The sequence below is a fragment of the Epinephelus fuscoguttatus genome, linkage group LG5 (assembly GCF_011397635.1).
Source record: "Epinephelus fuscoguttatus linkage group LG5, E.fuscoguttatus.final_Chr_v1".
Lineage (NCBI taxonomy): Eukaryota > Metazoa > Chordata > Actinopteri > Perciformes > Serranidae > Epinephelus > Epinephelus fuscoguttatus.
The window spans coordinates 8,950,540-8,969,077 of NC_064756.1; the positions used below are offsets into that span (position 1 = coordinate 8,950,540).

Here is an 18,538-nt window from a genome sequence, read left to right on the forward strand (position 1 = left end):
GTGGAAACAAAGCTTTGATTTACTTTTATTTCACAGATCAGAAACAATAAGTTGTGAAGACAATAAAGCCTCCACAAAATAGCATTTTAAGTCTTGTGTGTGATTTATCTTTGGGATTTAATCTGGCTTCATATCCGCTTGTCGCTAGGCTAATTTACACTATGTAAAATGCCATAGGCTTGTGCTAATAATAGTAGCATGTTATATTTGTGGGGATTATGTGTCCAGATAATGACAAGTGTTTGTCTGTGAATGCTGCGAGTTATAGTGAAACTGATTTGTGTAGCTGTGTTTGAAACTGTCTCTATTAAGCCATGTTTAATGTGTGTTTAATGTGTGTTTAACTAAACTTGACACCACTAGTATAATGTGGATGGCTTTATAAATAAAGTTGATTTAAAACTGAAATTGACTTGTATTTTATCGGTCTATTATAGTTTTTAGCAGTACACTGGACACTGGAGTTGGAATTTCCTGCAAAACTCCTCATGCTTTGGCTGTAACACATTTCTGTTCCCATCCATAAAATAATCAAAAGCCCAAATCCCTCTGGAACACCATTCCTTCATATACACGTTTCCCACTGTGCAATATGTATGTGTTGTTCCACACTGGTGGTTTCAAGTTATGTTTAATTGCACTAGAGAAAGACTAGTGATGCAAGTGCACTGTCCATGTTAATGAATGCAGAACTTACGAGGACCCGTGAACGCCTCATGCGGCTCAGCCAATCAGAGCCACATCTCCATCGTCAACAGGAAACGGGTGAAGCGTCCTTGGAGATGCTGTAACTTTCTCATCTTCCTCCCCTCTGCGCACACAATGTCTGTGTTTAACAACTGACAAGTAATCGGTATCGCCACAGAGGCTAATGAGAAAACGATTAAAAGTTCGGAAGGTAAATCACGTACCACGAATAAGCTGTTCTCCAACTACTTAGCAAGTTTAGCTATCGTCAAGTTAACGGTAGCTAGTTTGCGCCCAGCTAGTTAGCATATGAACTTAGCTGAGATGCTAGCTTAATTAGCTTAGCGCTTCCATCCCCTTTCTCTGCTGTTTCACATATTCCTGTCCTTAAAATGATTCCATGCTGATTTGTATTGGTTTGTTTATCGAGATGTTAATATGGCTTAACTGCTCATCCCAACTTTATAATAACCTTAATTATAAATAGCCTTTTTCTTTGTGAAACAGTCTAGCGAGGTTCAAGAAGTTAGTGCTAATCTTATTAGCTGAGAATAACAGTCATGTAAAGAGATTGAGTTTTCTTTGCGAAAACAGGACGTCTTTTGCACAACATGGTAATCTTATGTGGATGTCTGCTGCTGTGTATTACACAGTATATCTCCCTTCGTAATGTCATGTACCCTGTTTTGCATTTCTCTGCAGTAACGATGACTGCAGCTGCTCTCATAGGAGACCAGCTGATCCTTGAGGAGGACTATGATGAAACCTATATACCCTCTGAACAAGGTAAACAGTGGAGGGGTGATAATCCGGGTATGGCTGCTGCTAAGGAAATTACTCTGTGCCCAGATTATATGTACCATAAATAACATTTACCAGCAACTCACTGGTGGCAGGTGTGAACTCCTCAGCTTGATTGGTTTACATTGACATGTTGGTAACTGATGACAGAGCAGTGGATCATTCTTGGCAACATCAATGTGGAAAACCTCTAGTGTCTTTCATATATATAGATATATATATAGAGCCCATCCCCAACACTTATATCATTCTATCATGTTTTGTTTGGGAGGGGGGCTCATTTTGCTTTAATGACTAACACATTCACCTCGTCTCACTCTCTCTACCTATCAGAGATCCAAGAGTACGCAAGAGAGATTGGCATTGATCCCGACCACGAGCCGGAGCTCCTGTGGCTGGCCAGGGAAGGCATCGTTGCCCCTCTGCCTCCCGAGTGGAAGCCTTGGTAAGCAAGGGAGGACAGGCAGGGGAGTGGCGCCCCAGCATCATGGCCACCCACAGAAAACAGCGTGCGAGTAATTTGACTCTGGTTTCTATTGCTCTCAATGTACATACTTACACAGAAATAGGCATACTGTTAAAACAAGGACAGCAAAGCGAAACAAAGGTAAACCTTTAATTACATATGCGTATATTAGTAAACAATAAGGCAATGATGCAGAGTGCAAAGGGTGCTGGAATCAACATGCAATGATTTTACAGATATATATTTGACAGTGATGATATGTACATGTTAAAAACGCTATAAAATTATACAAATACACAGACATAGATCATTTGAATCTGAAGAGTATTTACTGGTTTGTAGATGTTTTATCAAATCATACTTGGTGTGGAGGCTGTGGTGTTACAGTTTCTGTTTCTCTTGATATAGCTGAAAGTTGTTGAGAACAGTCTCGGGGATCCTTAGTGAGGCACCAGATGTTCAAGCAATCCTAGCAGCAAGTTCACCTTATCGGAGTGTGTCTGACAGTGATGTAGTGGTGTTTTTGTCAGATGAACTAATCAAGGGCGGGGGTTTGTTTCTGACACCTGAACGTGTGTGGCAAACCTCTCTTGCTCCATCATCGTGTCAGCTGCAGTGAAATAATAAAGTAAATGATGCCTCTTACACGAGAACACAATACTTAAACGGCCAGGCAGATGTTAGATGTAAACAATTTTAGATATAGTTTGAAGATGAAGCCTTTTTTCTCTCTAATTTTAGCCACTTCTGAGGCTCTTGCTTCAGCAAATGAAATACCTGTCCACCATTTCTCCTCTGTGTGCTCCACTTAGAGGCTGGTAAAATGAAGGAATAATTAGTCAGATATAGGTTTTGTATATGTTTAGCTTCGATGTGATACGTTGAGGAAATGGAACTTATAACAAAATGTGTTTGCAGGTTGTAAATTAATGATTATAAAGTAAAAGTAAGTAGTGTTAATCCTTTATGGCCCAACAAATCTTTGAGACAGGGGTTATATAGAATTATTTAGGTCATGAGGTGCAACGTTCAGTTTTAGGCGTCAACACAACCTCGGGTGACATCTTTCCGTTCACCTACCCATCCACCCATCATCTCTCCTTCCCCTTCCTGGGCCCCTTTGGAGGTGCCGAAGTGACCCCCCTCCTCTCCCCCCTCCTCCCCCACAGCCAGGATGTAACGGGGGACATCTACTATTTCAACTTCTCCTCGGGCCAGTCCACCTGGGATCACCCCTGCGACGAGCACTACCGCCGCCTGGTGGCCCAGGAGCGTGAGCGTGCCCAGGTCACTGCTGCCGCAGGAGGCACGGGGGCAAAGAAAGACAAGGACAAGAAGAAGAAGAAAGAAAAGAAGGAGAAGAAAGAGAAAAAGAAGAAGGAACCACTCAAGACTCCTGGGGTGAGTGGTTGTTGTGTTAAAAGCTGCGCTCTGTTGAGACTGTCATTAGCAGAGACTTTTAGACTGTAATGGTTTTGCTCATTTTTCTGTAATGACGTGCACACTGTGCAAAACACTGGCAAACATATTATTAAATCATTATCATCATTAAATAAGAATCAGGTAATAACTTGGTGTTGAGATCTCTCAGTGGGGATTCTCAATGTAATGAATTATTTAAGTGTTTCTGATGTTTGGTCTACGTGCTCACTTCTCCCGCTGTGTTTGTTTACCCTACAGGCGCTGAGTTCAGCCCTAGGACCCTTACCATCCCCACTGGGCAGCCTAGCTCCTCTGAGAGGTCTGGATGCCCCTGGCCCGCTGCCTGGTTCTGCGCCTTCTCTCCGGCGGTCGCTCGGCAGCTCAGGGGGACTGGAGCCCCTGAAGACATCCCTTGGGGTAAACTCTGAGGGCTATATGAAGATCCATATGATATGCTTTTGTGTTTACTCTTGACAGTATACTGTGTTTAATTTCTTTGTTGGTCAGGGCCCTCGGAGCAGTGGAACATCTAGTGTTCTGGGCAGCAGGCAGGAGGAGAGGGTGTCTCTCACTCTGCCTGGCTTTGGAGATGACGATGATGATGACGATGAGAAGATATCCGAAAACGAGGTGCAGTACAACCTATAGACCAGTGCAAGATGATGACAGTAGTTGGTTTAGCTGCCTTAGGCTCTTACGTGTATATTTTATGTCCCTATCAAACCAGACATTGTCCCTTTTTCAGCCAAGTCCGCGTGGTTCAGACCGACTATTAAAAAATCTTCATCTGGACTTGGATGCGCTTGGAGGAGGCCTACAGTATGAGGTACACAGGATCATTTAATCCCATGTTAAATCCAGAAGTGCTTTTTAGGTATGAATATGTTTTTTTCTTGTTAATGCTTTGTGTGTTTGCTCCAGGACAGTGAGGCCAGTGGTGGAGCTCCAGCTGAGGAGAGGACAGAGCCAGAGTTACAGGACTTGGCTCTATCCACAGGGCCAACAGACCACAGCCCTGAACCACCATCCCAACAGGTAAACACACACACACACACACACACACACACACACACACACACTGGCTCCCAGCTTGTGTCTTTCTTGCTTGTTCTGCCATGTCTGTGTTCTTAGGGGGCACATAGGGACCTAAAATATACATGTAAGAACCTAAGGCAGGCTGTGGCAAGCAAATTTTTTAAGATAGCACGAAGGTTGTGGTATCCTGTGAAACTAGACAACCAAAGGCATCCATTTGTACCAACCATAACAGCATAGCTTGTTGAGAAGTGGGCTAAATAACGCTCTAAATCTGGGCAAGGCAACAACGGGCATAGCAATTTCCAGAGGGGTCCCTTGATCTCTCACCTCAAGATACTCAAATAAAAATGGGTTCTATTGGCACCCATTAGTCTCCTCTAAGCATGAGGAGGCTTGTTCACAGTAAATGTTTTGTTCCTTACAGTTAATGTACTCCTTCAAATTAAAGCTGTATGATTTTTTAAGGAAAGATCAACATGACATGGACACATACATAACACATTAAAACAGGATTGTTGTGGAACGCAAAATGTTGGATATAGATGGTAATATGCACCTACGTCTAAGTTTGGGGTAGGCCTACTTGTTTCCCAGTCATCAGTACCACAGTGGACTTCTCTTGTTGTCTCATGTAACTGTGTTTCTAAACCATCTGTTGTTCCTTCTCTTTGTCTCGTGCAACCTCTTTCACCTTTAAACCTCTCACGTTTGCACCATGACCTGGGAATGTGTCCGTGTAGCTGCTGTGCTGCTGGGATCTGTCCTACGGCCACGGCTGTCACTGCGTCTTCCTCTTTGTCCTACTGTCTTCCTACTGTCACTGTTATTGCTTTGCTGTCTGAAACTATGTATCAGGAGCTTGTGTCGTCACCCTCGAAACAGTGAACACCACCATTTTCCTCTGACTTGTGTATTTATCCACACCGATACTCCCCGCCTCTCGCCTCTAGAATCTGAGAAGTCCTGTTTTTGTACATTATCTACTTATTAAAGTAGGTAATGCATTTATTCTTTGTTTCAAAATTACAGTGCCCCAGTAATTTAATGGGACTGATTTGATAGATTCAGCGATCTCTTTTTGACATTATGGCTTTTTTGGAACGCTGAAACAAAGAAATGACATTTTTGAAACAAACCTGCTCTCGTGTGTGTGCCTGTGTTTGAGTGTTTGAGAGACCCAGACCCTGAAAATGTGTATGTTTCTCTGTAATTGCATGCATATGTTTTGTTGCCTAATGTATTTCTTGTGCGTTAGTTGTCTAACATGAATAATTATGTCCTTGCAAAATGCACGGTTCGTCGGGTTTGCATGCAGTTGTGTCAAGATCATCACCCGCCCCACCGTCTTTCAGCGGGGGTCACAATCTTTTCCTCTGCCTCCTTCCCTCACATGCCCTCCTCCGTCCTTTCTCTCCCTTGTGTCTCTGCACGCCTTCCTTTGTGCCTCTGTTTGGGATGGATGGACTGTTCATCCTCTTACCCTCCACCAAGGACTCCCTGAGGGGCCGCCACCTCCACCTGTCCTCGCTGGCGGGCAGCAGAAACAACATCAATGAGGAGGGGGCTGGTACTGAACAGGAGGTGGCAGAGGAGTTAAATGATATGGTGAAAGAGGAGGAGGAGGAGGAGGGGGAGGAAGATGAGGATGCTCAGAGAGAGACGCGAGAGGATGAAGGAGGAGGAGGGGAGGCAGAGGAGGGAAGGAAGGATGAGAAAGAAGAGGTAGGAAACGAGCTGGAAGATGGAGAGGTGCAGGATGACGAAGCAGATGAGAGAAAAAGCAAAGAAGAGGGGGACAAGGTAGACGACGAGCCGGGAGGAAGTAAGGGGTCTATAGAAAGCAAGAAAGAAGAGGAAGAGGTAGAGATGGAGGAGGTAGAGGAGGAATGCTGCGAAGGCGGCGATGAGGAGATAGATGAAGGGGGAGGTGGAGTGTCAGAAAACATTGAACACAGTGTGAAGAAGGGGAGCATTGAAAGAAAGGAAAATGGCAGTGATGAGGAAAGTTGTGTTGATAGCCAGCAGGATGAGACACAAGAGAAAGACGAGAACGTGGAAAGCGATGAGGCAGTGGAGGGTTTAATGGAGGAGAAAGAAGAAGTGAAGGAAGAGGTGATAGCGGAAGAAGAAAAAGACAGTTTGGAGGAAAGTAGCGATGAAGTTGTAGAGAAATGCTTCAAAAGTGATCAAGATGGAGGGAGTGAGGAAGAGGACAAAAATGACAAAGACAAGGATGAGCCTGAGGGAAGCGTTGATGACGATGACGGTCACGAGAGTGAGGAAGAGGAGGTGGAGATGAATATTAAAAGAGAGCAAGAGAAGGAGGAGCAGGAGGAGGAGGGTGAGAATGATGAGGCTTTGGAGAGATGCTCCCTTAGCCAGAGGAAATCAGAGAGTGACGAGGAGGTGTTGGAGAGATGTGTACAGAGCGAAGGAGGAGAAACAGAGGGGGAGGGACTGGAGGCAGATGACGAATCAGATGCCCGTAAGCCCCAAACTGCACCGGAGAGCGAGGAGGAAGTCGTCGAGGTTTTTGAGACTGGAACGGCTCAAGTCCGACCAGCCGAGCTCAGCACCAGTGACCTTAAAACGCTTGACCAAAAGAGAAAAACTCTTGCTGGCAGGATGAAGGATGTGACAAATAATTACCCCCTTCCTGCAGAGGTAGGGCTCGGTGTTGCCTCTGTGCGTGCTCACCCCCTCCCTGACATTCACTACCCGACCCCAGCCCTGATCATGCCTGATCACTGCAAGCAGGTGCATGTAGCTCCCAGAATCCAACTCCTTAGGGGCTCCCAGTCTGAATGTCGTCACTGGCATGCTGGAATTTGAGAATCCATTTGAGCCCCTGAGGACTGGATTGGAAAGTTCTCATCCCTTTTCCCCATCGACAGTACAGGCTTTTGGTAGTCTATCTGCTATTAGGTTGGCAGTTAATTTTGAGCATCATTTGACCAGACACAGTTCTCTCATCTCCCGCCATCACCTCCCCCACTTTTCAGAGTCTGCTTGCTTCAGTTGCAGATTGCTTGACTGTCCGGTTTTACAGTATGGCTGCCAGTTTGCCAGCCTTGTGTATGTTTGCATGCACGCTGTGTTGTTTGCCTTTTGCTGTGTGTGTTTCTTTGGAAAGGACAGCACGCCCCGATGTTTAGTTTGGCTTCTGCAATTTTGTTTGCGTGTGTTCATTCAGAACTGTTGCCTCGTTGTTGACTGTGTTTGTGTGTGTGTTATCGCAGGAGTCTGAGGCCAGTGAGAACATAGAGGAAGCTTCATCCTCTGTAGATGTCAAGGTAATCTGATAATGCAGTGTGACACCACATGTAGAACTGTTTATTTGTAACTGGTTTTGTAATGGTTGTGGTTTTGTGTCCTTAAGCTGTCGGAGAAGGTTCTGGATATCAACGACCTGTCTGGCACTGTCACTCCACTTGAGAGAGACGACAAAGAGGAAACAAAAGAGGAAGAGGGGGCAAAAACAAAGAAGGCAGAAGCTCCCAAGAGGTTTGCAGCTGATTTCATATTGCTCAGACTAAGCTGCATCGTGTTCTTATCAGGTCTCACAAAGAATTTGAAGTTAATTTTAGAGGCCTTGTTGATCGAACTTCTTCCAACATCTCAGACGAATTCAGCTGTTTTTATTTTAACAGTGATTTCAGCTGTGAAGTTGTTGCTTGTGAAAATTGTCAGGCACCAAGCATTTCTTTGTAAAGGCCCAGACACACCAAATCCACATCGAAGACCTAGAGGTGACAGACACTGACTGTTGCATCACCTCACATCACCTGTATCTCAACCAAAAAGTTGCACTGAACACACCGCAAAGACTTCAGCCAACGGCCAACTAGCACATAAGTTCTGCGCCTGCGTGAGAGGAGGTAACTCTCCATACCAGCAGGTGGCGGCAGTCTATATTTGTCATTCAAAAAAAGGGAAACCGGAAGACTGAGTGGACAGATTCAAGATGCAGATGACCAAAAAGCAGCCAAGAATGGCTGACTAGTGCCAATGTTGTGGGTAACACCACAAAACCTTGAGTGACAGATGCTTATTGACAGCTCGAGATTGACAAATGTCCAGTGACTTGGTGTTTCGGGGCCCTAAAAGACCCACTATTAGATTAATATCGGTGAAACATACAGCTACTGTGTTAAAACAAGGGCATAGACAGTCAGGAAATATACTTGTGTCCATTATTGAAATAACACTGATAGTTGTGTGCAGGATATTTTCAGTTTGAACTTTGTATTAGTAAAACAGCTTTCTCCCTTTTCAGGCATTCGCAGGCTGCTGGCAAAGACAACCCTCCAACTCCGAAAGTTGACCGACTCGTCCTCCACCAGTCCAGCCCTTCGCCCTCCCTCTTTAGCCTCTCCCACTCAGAACAAGACATCGGGCTCCATCCAAAAACTGAGTGCCTTGGCCCGTCTCTGGGTCTACAAAGGCCTGAGACCTCCAGAGGTCGGCTGGTCCGTTCCTCCAACACCCAACTTGAGGACGCTGAACCTCCCTTACAAAACCAAGAGAGCCTCCTGGAAGATGAAACAAGCTGGAGAAAAAGTAAAGACAGAGAGAAGGAAGAAGAGGAGGAGAGGAAGAGGGAGAGGAGGAAGGCTGATAGAGAGGTGGAGGAGGAGAGGGAGCATATGATGAAGGAGAAGGAGAAAAGAATGCGTCTCCTCCAGGAGGAGCTGAGGAGGGAAGAGGAGGAGGAGGAGAGGAAGAGGGAGAGGAGGAAGGCTGACAGAGAGGTGGAGGAGGAGAGGGAGCATATGATGAAGGAGAAGGAGAAGAGAATGCATCTCCTCCAGGAGGAGCTGAGGAGGGAAGAGGAGGAGGAGGAGAGGAAGCTGAAGGAGGAAAGCGAGGAAAGACTGAGGTAGGTGAGGAGGAGAGTATAACACCAACATTTTACTGCTTAAGTAAACATACATTTGACTAAAACAAATGCACATGTATGCGCTTCTCCCCAGGGCTCTTAGACAGCGCCTGCTGTCTAAGAGGAGAGAGGAGGAGGCCAGGCTGAATGAGGAGTCTGATAGGATGCTGGAGGAGCTCAGAGAGTCTGCTCAGGAGGAGAGGGAAAGGCAGCAGCACAAACTCAGGTCAGACGCACACACAAACACATTAAACAAATGTGCACCAGAGCAGTAGTTCTCAAAGTGAATCTGCAGTACACACTTTAAATATTAAGATCTTGTTCGTAAAGTCTGATCAGATGGGTGATTGAAATCTACAAAGAGCTTTGCAAAGACTGTAGGTAACAGCTCAGCCGACCTGCAAAGTATTCCTTTGTTTCTAGCGACTGTGGCTAAGTAAAGTACTAATTCAATCAGGAACACTTTAGTCAAAGAAAACTATTTCCATTTGCAGTATTATAATTGGTGATATGGCTTTGTTCTGGGGCCTCTGCCTTTTCCTACCTCCAAACCTTCCTGCCCTTCCATGCGCCAACATAGAAAGCCTTAAGGCAGAGAGAGCACACCTATCTGCCCTTCCAAACCCCCAAAGTAACCTTGATGTGTGTGTCCTGTGCTCAGGGAGGAGAGTGAGGTCACGCTGAAGGAGTTACGCATCACTCTAGAGAAAGAGCGAGAAGCGGAGCGCGACAGACTGGAGGCCCAGAAGAGGCAGGACAGTGAACGTCTGAAGGCGGAGTCAGAAGAAGAGATGCAGGCGGAGAAGAGGAGACTCCAGGAGGAGAGGGAGGAGAAGCTGAACTCCCTGAGACATGAGGTGACTGAAGATGATGCTGGATGGATGCTGCTTGTGTCCGGCTCGTTTTATTTCAGTTTTATTTAGTCAGTGTTTGAAGGAGTGGAAGTAAAAGCCAGCTTCAGATTTACTCTTGTTTGCCGTTTCGGCTTGCTATATTTGTGTTTTTCGGGCACTGTGTCTCATGGATGCTCGCTGCTTTAGATCTGGCACCTGGTCACAACCTTTTTGCAACTGCACTTGGCTTGACCGCCTTGTGAACGCTTCTCTGCTTGATTAATGAGTGATATCTCAGAACAAACTGAAGCTTAACACAACTTCCAGGAATACCAAAGATAAACAAACAGCTTGACAAACATTTGTTTAAAAAAATCAAACTTCAAATAGTGTCACTGCAAGTAAAGTGGAGTGAAAAACAAATGACTCATGGGGTTCTTGACCCACATGGTGTGAGCAGGTTGGCACATTGGCCCCGTTTTCATATGTAAAATATAGCCTGAAATCAACTTTGCAGGTCGCTACATGTCATTTTACACAAGTTTTATTGACTCGTGTTCCTGTTACTCTCTTCAGTACAGCTCAGTTTTTGGTTATTTCCTGTCAGTTCTTGACAACACGCAGCAAGGACAAGAATTCTTATGATGGTGCTATCAAGTGTTTTATTTTGGAAGTAAAGCACTTATGGAAAGACATAAACAGGATATAAACTCTGAATATTTCGACTGTTAATGTGTTAATTAAAGAAACAACTGAGAAGCGCAAGAACCAGAAGTTTGTGTTTGCTCTGTTTCTGTTTGTGGTACATGGTGGCATTGGACTTGAGTGTTTGCACTGCTTTGTCTGTACAAAGGTTAAATTTACAGAGAGGAGGAGGGACCTCATGAGCCCACGACCTGAACAGCAACTAGCGGAGTACCACCGAGAGGTTAGAGGACACACACACACCCACATACCCACCCACCCACCCACCCACCCACATACACATGTTCTGTACATAACTATTACGTCATCATTATGTGTATTTCTTTTAATTTGTTTTTTCACTGAAATGTAACTTGTTGTACTGTAAACTGACTTTCGTTGTGTCACCTTTCAGCTGGCTGATGTTCTTCAAGAAGTGCGGGAGGAAGTACAGCGTGATCATGAGAGGAAGCTGGAGCAGCTGAGGGAGGACCACAGGAGAGAGATGAACAGCATCAGAGAGAAATACCTGGATGAGGTCAGTGTGTTTAGCTGGTGTTTAAATTTTACATTTACCTGCTCCACGCCCTCGTTCTTTACTTGCATCACTGGGAACAGAACAATATGTTGTTTTTTCTTTTCTGTTTTGTATGGCAATAATAAAATGTTGTGTGTGTGTGTGTGTGTGTGTTTGTGTGTGTGTGTTCCAGGAGACTGACCAGAGGGCGCGCTTGCTTTCTTCTCTGCAGGAGGACAGAGAGCATCTCCAGGCCTCACATGCTGTCCAACTGGAGAAACTCCGCTTGCAGCTCAACACGCAGATACAAAAGACACAGCTGACACACTCACGCAAGGTGTGACCAGAGACACACATACACACACATTTCATAACAGTGCAGGGCTATACTACATGAGACCCTTAAAAGAGGGTGGATCATGGGGAGTACCACTAGTTGGTCCAGGAGCTTCTCCTCTATGATGTTCATTTTCCGAAATAACAAACACTGTCTTCCAGAGAATAAATATGTCTTATCTTGTCTGTAAGGAGTCAGAACTGGAGGATCTGGCAAATCAGATGGAGCTGAGAGCCAAAGAACTGAAGAGTCAGGAGGCCATGCTTCAGAACAAGGTATTCTGTCCTATACTGTATGTACCATAAATCACTGATGCACTAGTCTAAACCACGTGGACTGATGGCTTCTGTCTCTTTGCAGGCAGCAGATCTGAAGAGAAGGAGGAAGAAGCTAGGGGAGGAAGAGGAGGAAGTGGACAGACAGATCGAGGTAGGACATCCCACTTTTTCTTCATTAAAAAAAATAATGCCACCCAACCTGTCCATCTAACAACCCCCTTTATCCCCACCTGTGTGTGTGTCCAGGCCTTACCCCGACTGATCCAGGAGAGAGACCTGCTGAAGGAGGAGCTGGAGAGGATGAGAGAGGAGAAACATCAAGCCAGGGAACTTCTCCAGAGAGCCAGGCAGGACAGGAATGAGGGCAAGGAAGCGGAGGAGAGGCTGAGGGAGGAGAGAGACAAAGCCAGGGAAGAGTGCAGGAGGGCCAAGGAGAGCAAGGAACGACTGGAGAGCAAGGTGGCGCTGCTGCAGGAGAGATGTGACCGTCTCAGTCAAAGAGTCAGGTATAGTTTCCACGCATACTTTGGTTTTACTTCAGTTCCAGCCAATGGAGTTATTTAACTGAGCAAAATGCAGTGATTTCCAATGTTCCCGTGAGAAGTTGTTCACATTTTTAAAGGCATGATGATCTTATTTTGTCCAAATAGTGAGCTGGAACAAGGTGAAGGAGGGAGCGCCTGCCCTGTACCAGAATTTAAACTGGACAAAAAGAATGCAGATAAAGCAGAGGCGACTGCGCCCTCCAGTGACATGAGAGACTCATCGCTACATGTAGAAGACCTGGACGACCCGCCACTCTCCCCTGTGCCTGACAGCCAAAGCAGCATGGAAGAGTAAGGAGAGAGAAACAGACAGGCACAGAAAACAGAGAGTAAATGTGTGGTTGTTAATCACAGTTTTAGCTACTGGATATTTGAAGGGTACAGATAAACTATAGGTCTGTTTTCAGCCTCTGGGCAGCACAGAGTTGTCAGTTCTTACCGGTGTTTGAGTAATGGTTACTGAGAGCTAATATAAATCCTGTATGGAGAGCTGATGAACTAGTATTCTGTATTTGGCACTCAGACAGAAAGATACTACAACTACTGCTCCAGTACTATAATATAATACTGTAATATAGGGCTGAGCGATATAACGACTATGTAAGATATATCGATATATTTTCAGGCAAGATATAAATTCAGACAACACATTTATATCAATATAGAGTCACGTTGTGTTACATAATGCATACCTGTGTCACACTGTCTGCACAGCTCCGCCCCACTCACTAACTCACAAGTTCTCCAGCAATACTTAAGACATAGATTTATTGGTTTATCTATTTAATCTGTCTGTTAATTAGTCTGAAGTGCGACATCAGTCTATATGTTGCATGTGCTACGCTTGGTTGGTACGTACATCTCTTGATGCACTTGGACACATCATCAGTGAGGTACCTGGAGTCATCGAGGGTTTTGGGTCTTTCAACTTCAGACCCCCTCACCCAGGTGACCCAATCAGGAGTGATCAGTTCCCAAGGAGGAGCATTTAGAGAATAAACAAGAGAGGACCACACTCAGAACCCTGGGGGACGCCTTGGGATTCGTTTTAGTTTACAGACAGTCGATGGCAGGTCCAACATGGCTGGCTAGAAGAATAATGACAATTATTGGTTCACTGTTGATCAGAACATTCAGGATTTAGGAGACAGTCAACGAGAGCTGGACACTAGTGCGTATTTAACCTCAGCCCTCATCCCCTCTGTGTGTCAAGGTTCAGACGCTACATCTCCTCACATGGTGCATCCATCCAAAAAACCAAAGTCTTCCTGGAGAGAGAAAGCAGCCGGCTGATGCAGAGACAGGCAGCTCTGCAGGCGGCCCAGACCAGCTCCTCCCAGGACCCCAACCAGGAAGGAGGGGTGACTGAGGAGATGATTAGGAACCTCCAACAGGTAGGGAGGAGTATGACCCAGCTCCCGCTGAATTATAACTAATGTGATGACTGGGGTGGATCTGAGTCAGGTGTTAAGTGCTGGTTATTTTCTCTCGTTCTGTCAGGAGGCCAGAAATGTGGTGGAGCTGCAGCGGACGGTTCAGAGGGGAAACACTCTCCTGAGGAGGAAAGAGGAGCAACTCCAGCAGCTAGAGAGCTCTATAGCTGAAGAGGTCAGAGGCAAAACATCACCAAATTAACACTTCACTTTGGTTGAGCACTACTTCTTCTCGTTTCAGTGCAAAGGCCTCATGAAGTCAACCACCACCTATAGTCATAGCTGAGAAATTCAGGGTGGTGGTGACTAAATTAATTCCTTTGACAAATCTATAAACAAAAATTAAATATTTAAAATAAATATATATTTTCTGCCTCTGTCATTGGGCTTTCATTTTCTTGCTCTCTCTGTTTAGCCGCTGTATCAGGATCTGTCTCGGCTGGGAGGAGAGAGAAAGGTGACCTTTGATGTGACTGAATCTGACCTCAGCAGCACTGTGGACCCACCGGACGGGACAGGTAACACATTTTCAGAGTTTTATCAAAGGTCCTGACATATTCACTGTGTTGATGTTTTTAAAAGCACATTTTATTATTTATTTTTTTTAATTTGTATTTATCATTATGATGTATATATTTTATTAATCTGTTTTTTTATTTGTTTTTAACCTATTTATTTACAGATCTAAAATTGTTTTCTATCCTGAGTTTTTATCCTGCCTCTGGTGTTTCCCCACTACATTGATATTTGTCAAGCTTTTATCAGATTAGTATATCTTTTCAGCCACACTGAGGGTGTGTTCCTCTCTTTCACTCTGTTTCGTCCTCACTCTCTCGTCAGGAGGTCACCCCACAGTCCCGGACAAAGTCCAGGAGTTAGCAGAGTCCCTGCAGCAGATCTCAGGCCAGCTCAACACCGTGCTGAGTGCATTGGGTTCACTGGCCCAGAGGCAGAGCACCACACCTTATACAGCCTTCCCTCCACCTCTGTCTCTGTCTCAGCCTCACTCATCTCCAGCTCCCATGTCCGCCACCTCCGCCTCTGCCTCAGTCTTGCCACAGATGCACACCCTGGGCCCCAGCTCCTCAGCCACACCTCCTCCAGTCAGGCTTTCAGAGCCGTCCTGGAACTGGGCGACCCAAGGCACCTCCGCTGCCACCCCTCTCTTCAGCACCCCCATCAGCAGTGGGCTGAGGCCGTCTGAGGACCTCATCAACAGCAGATTTAGCCAGATATTCCCCAGTATGCCAACAGACACCTTATTTAGCTTTAGATTAAGTGAAGCACCAGTAATGGGACTTGTTATAAGGAGGTTGTGTCAGTTTCAATCATGTTGTTTTGTTCTCCAGGAGCCGCTATGGACCCACTCACCATGGGGATGACCTCCGCATACTCGTCATATACTCCTGCTAGGTAACCTGCAACACATCTGTAATCATGCTGTTATTATAGATCATGTTTGTCTTATACTTGTGTGTGTGTGTCCATGTGTATCTAAGTGAACATGGTCGTAGCATGCGGTCTGTGCAGAGGTCAGCGGAGGTAGACGGCCAGAGGCTGCAGGGGCTGATTGACGGCAACAAGAGGTGGCTGGAGATGCGCAAGAAAGACACCAGCATGTATCCTTCTGTCACACAAACTCATACACACACACCAGCACATATATATCAGTATTGAGTCCATCACAAGCTATTTTTTGCTCTCTCAGTTTCCTTTCTTGTATTAGCACACATTTAATCAATATTTCCTATTTTTACCTTACGCTACATTTTCACTTTTTCCAAATGCCTATATGAGATGGGCATGTCCATGCATGCCCAGAGTAGAGGTTAGATCGGGCCCAAAAAATTCAGCCCGACCCGGCCCGAGCCCGTGCACGTTATGTCCGGGACCGTCCCGGCCCGTCCAATTAACTGTAATTATGGGCCTGAGCCCAATTTAAACCCGACATTTTTCAATAAGTTGGCTGTTATAGTTAACGCTAAGGACACACTGAGCGCGTTAATGCCGCAGAAGTCCTGCGAGTGTACTTGCAAAAACTCAGATCTTAAACTTGAGTAAAAGTAGCACAACCCAAATCCAGAAAAGTTGGGACGCTGTTTAAAATGTAAATAAAAACAGAATGCAATGATTTACAAATCTCATAAACCCAGCTTTTATTCACAATAGCACTTAAACAACATATCAGATGTTGAAATGGAGACATTTTACCATTTCATGAAAACTAGTAGCTCATGTTGATTTTGATGGCAGCAACACATCTCAAAAAAGTTGGGTCAGGGGCACCTAAGTGGTGCTAATCAGAAACAGCTGGAGGAGCATTTTGCAACTAATTAGGTTAATTGGCAACAGGTCAGTGACATGACCAGGTATAAAAGGAGCATTTGAGAGGCAGAGTCTCTCAGAAGTGTCAGAGCAGTTCAGAGGAGGACCCAGATGCAGACCAACGGACAGTCTGAGTTTCTAACAGAAAGCGAGCTTTAATGTAGCTGATTGAAAACATCCAGTACAGGCAGGCAACTCAAAGTACAAACAAAAGCAGAACAAAAATCGAACTGAAAACCAACCGGGAAAAACCAGACGAACAGGGATGAGCACAGGAATAACACAGGGATGAATGCAGGAGTGACCACAGAGTGCACCCAGGAGGAACACAGGACCAACACAGAAGACCTTTAATATAGCTGTTTTTACTATATATGTTGCCTGGTAGCTTCCTAAATTGATCAAGGGATCAATGAAGTCTTATCTTTATCCATAATATTACATCATAGTTTATTTGTTCAATTTATTTGTGTTTACAGGCATTCACAGATCTGTATCAGGAAGTCAGAGCTAGTTAAAGGCTAAAGTGAACAGATACCTTTTTTCTTTCTTTAAAAATATTTAGCCAGCTAGCTTCCCTGATGTCTACAGGTAGTGTGTTCCATAGCTTTGGGGCGTAATTGACAAAGGCTGCATCCCAGATCTTCTGGCTGTTGCTGGCTCCAGTAAACCAGCAGCACATGATCGCAGTGTTCGTGGGGGCAAATAGTTAATAAGGGAGTTAGGGATGTAGCTCGGTCCCAGCCCATGTAGGGCTTTATATACAAGGAGGAGGAGCTTACACTCAATTCTAAATGTGACAGGACGTCAGTGCAGAGCAGCTCAGACTGGCCTGATGTGCTCTCTCCTCTTGGTTCTGGTTCATAGCCAAGCTGCAGAGTTTTGAATGAGCTGAAGTCTCTCAGTGGTGTTTTTGGGAGGCCAGTAAAAAGTGCGTCACAGTAGTCAAGTGGGCTTGAAATAAAGGCATGAATCAATTCCCCAGCATCATTTTAATTTAGAAATGGTCGCACCTTGGCTATGTGCAAGTACTACAAATACATATACTAAGTTACTTTCCACCACTGCATATTTGCCATCTGTTCTCCAAAGCAGAGTGTTTTATGAACACAGTGTTGTCATGCCCGTTGTCATCTTTAACTCTGCCTTCCAGACCTCTGTTCACCCGCTATCGGGCCCCTACAACAAAGAGCGGCCTGGTCCAGCTGGGCCTGGACGATAACAACCAGATCAGAGTCTACCATTACTGAAGACATGACATGCAGTCCAGTCTTGCTGCACTGTGCCCGTCACTGAGGACTTTGGAGCATTAACGGCTGTGTCATGTCAGCATTGCAACGTTTACACACAGGGGCGTCACGTGAGCGCCCCGTGCCCTCTTTGACTCATTCCTTTTTTGCAGACTTTCAGTGCAAAGGCTTTCAGGTGAAGTCCGACCTCCGCTGCTGTGATTGGAGAAAGAGGTGACTGCAGAGGACATGGAAATTCAGGGAGCAAACATGTCACAGAGGGACTTATATCCTCCAACGTGAGATACAGCTGTGAGCAACACCAGACTTCTTTGAAAGCACTTCAGTGTCACGTTTACACTTGGGCCAAGGCCGCATGTTTTAAATGGTTACATTTATTTTAATGTCAGATGGGAAATTCAAGACAATTAGAGACGCATCTGAAGATTTATTTATTTCACTTCCTGTACATGCTTTACTGTAAACATCCCAGACACCATCCGACTCATCTTCGTGTTGTCAACCCATTTGCTGCTGCAGCCAGGACGTAACACTTAAAAAAAGTTGTGCTTTGCAGGTGCACAGAGGTCAAGTTCATTTCACGACTTTTGTATTTGACTCTGCTTTTCTAAGTGACTTGTGTGTGAACAATTTTTAAATAATTTTCTTAGTTTTTGTTGTGTAAGCCCGTCAGAACTGAACCTAATCCACTTTTATTTTCCATATTCCACAGCAGTGACAGTGAGCCATTGATTAGTGTAAACCTCAACACGTGCAGGCAGAGAGACAAATGTATTTTGTGCATACAGTATATATTTGTGTAAATAAATACTGTATTTTTCTATAAAATATTTTAATAAATATAATTTTATATTTTACCTTGTGTGCTGATCCTGTTATATGTTGGCACTGGTGTGTGTAGTCCATTGTTTGAGCAAGTGCATGTGCATTGAGTCAGGTACACACCCTGATTATCATACTGTTTTATGTTTACACAGAGAACCTCACGTGTGCCAGTCTGTTGTCAAGACGTTGCTCAGGTTCATAGATAACTCGGGTTTAAA

General features: G+C 45.0%; 1 protein-coding gene across 4 annotated transcripts; it reads left to right on the forward strand.

Annotated features, from left to right (window-relative positions):
* The first annotated feature begins 758 nt into the window (after positions 1-758).
* Positions 759-18,288, forward strand: LOC125889254 (centrosomal protein of 164 kDa-like). 4 transcript variants are annotated; one of them, XM_049577078.1, is made up of 27 exons: positions 759-898; positions 1,390-1,473; positions 1,822-1,933; positions 3,081-3,355; positions 3,635-3,793; positions 3,884-4,006; positions 4,104-4,202; positions 4,298-4,411; positions 7,654-7,707; positions 7,794-7,918; positions 8,691-9,293; positions 9,388-9,519; positions 9,955-10,150; positions 10,980-11,054; positions 11,226-11,348; positions 11,521-11,664; positions 11,856-11,939; positions 12,025-12,093; positions 12,189-12,448; positions 12,593-12,778; positions 13,701-13,881; positions 13,988-14,095; positions 14,336-14,438; positions 14,761-15,162; positions 15,270-15,333; positions 15,420-15,539; positions 17,399-18,285. In XM_049577078.1, exons 2-27 carry the CDS (start codon positions 1,444-1,446, stop codon positions 17,493-17,495), a joined length of 4,038 nt encoding a protein of 1,345 aa, XP_049433035.1. In that variant the 5' UTR covers positions 759-898; positions 1,390-1,443; the 3' UTR covers positions 17,496-18,285. The 4 variants fall into 4 exon arrangements, with proteins under 4 accessions (XP_049433035.1, XP_049433034.1, XP_049433036.1 ...); XM_049577077.1 differs by having other exon boundaries at positions 3,124-3,355; XM_049577079.1 differs by having other exon boundaries at positions 3,124-3,355; positions 4,122-4,202.
* Positions 18,289-18,538: the final 250 nt, after the last annotated feature.

Bases quoted from the DNA above. Each gene is read 5' to 3' on its own strand.
- LOC125889254 (XM_049577076.1), top strand. From the start codon at position 5,702: ATGCACGGTTCGTCGGGTTTGCATGCAGTTGTGTCAAGATCATCACCC. The intron at 9,520-9,954 runs GTCAGACGCACA...TCCTGTGCTCAG, and splicing joins AGGCAGCAGCACAAACTCAG to GGAGGAGAGTGAGGTCACGC. The intron at 14,096-14,335 runs GTCAGAGGCAAA...CTCTCTGTTTAG, and splicing joins AGAGCTCTATAGCTGAAGAG to CCGCTGTATCAGGATCTGTC.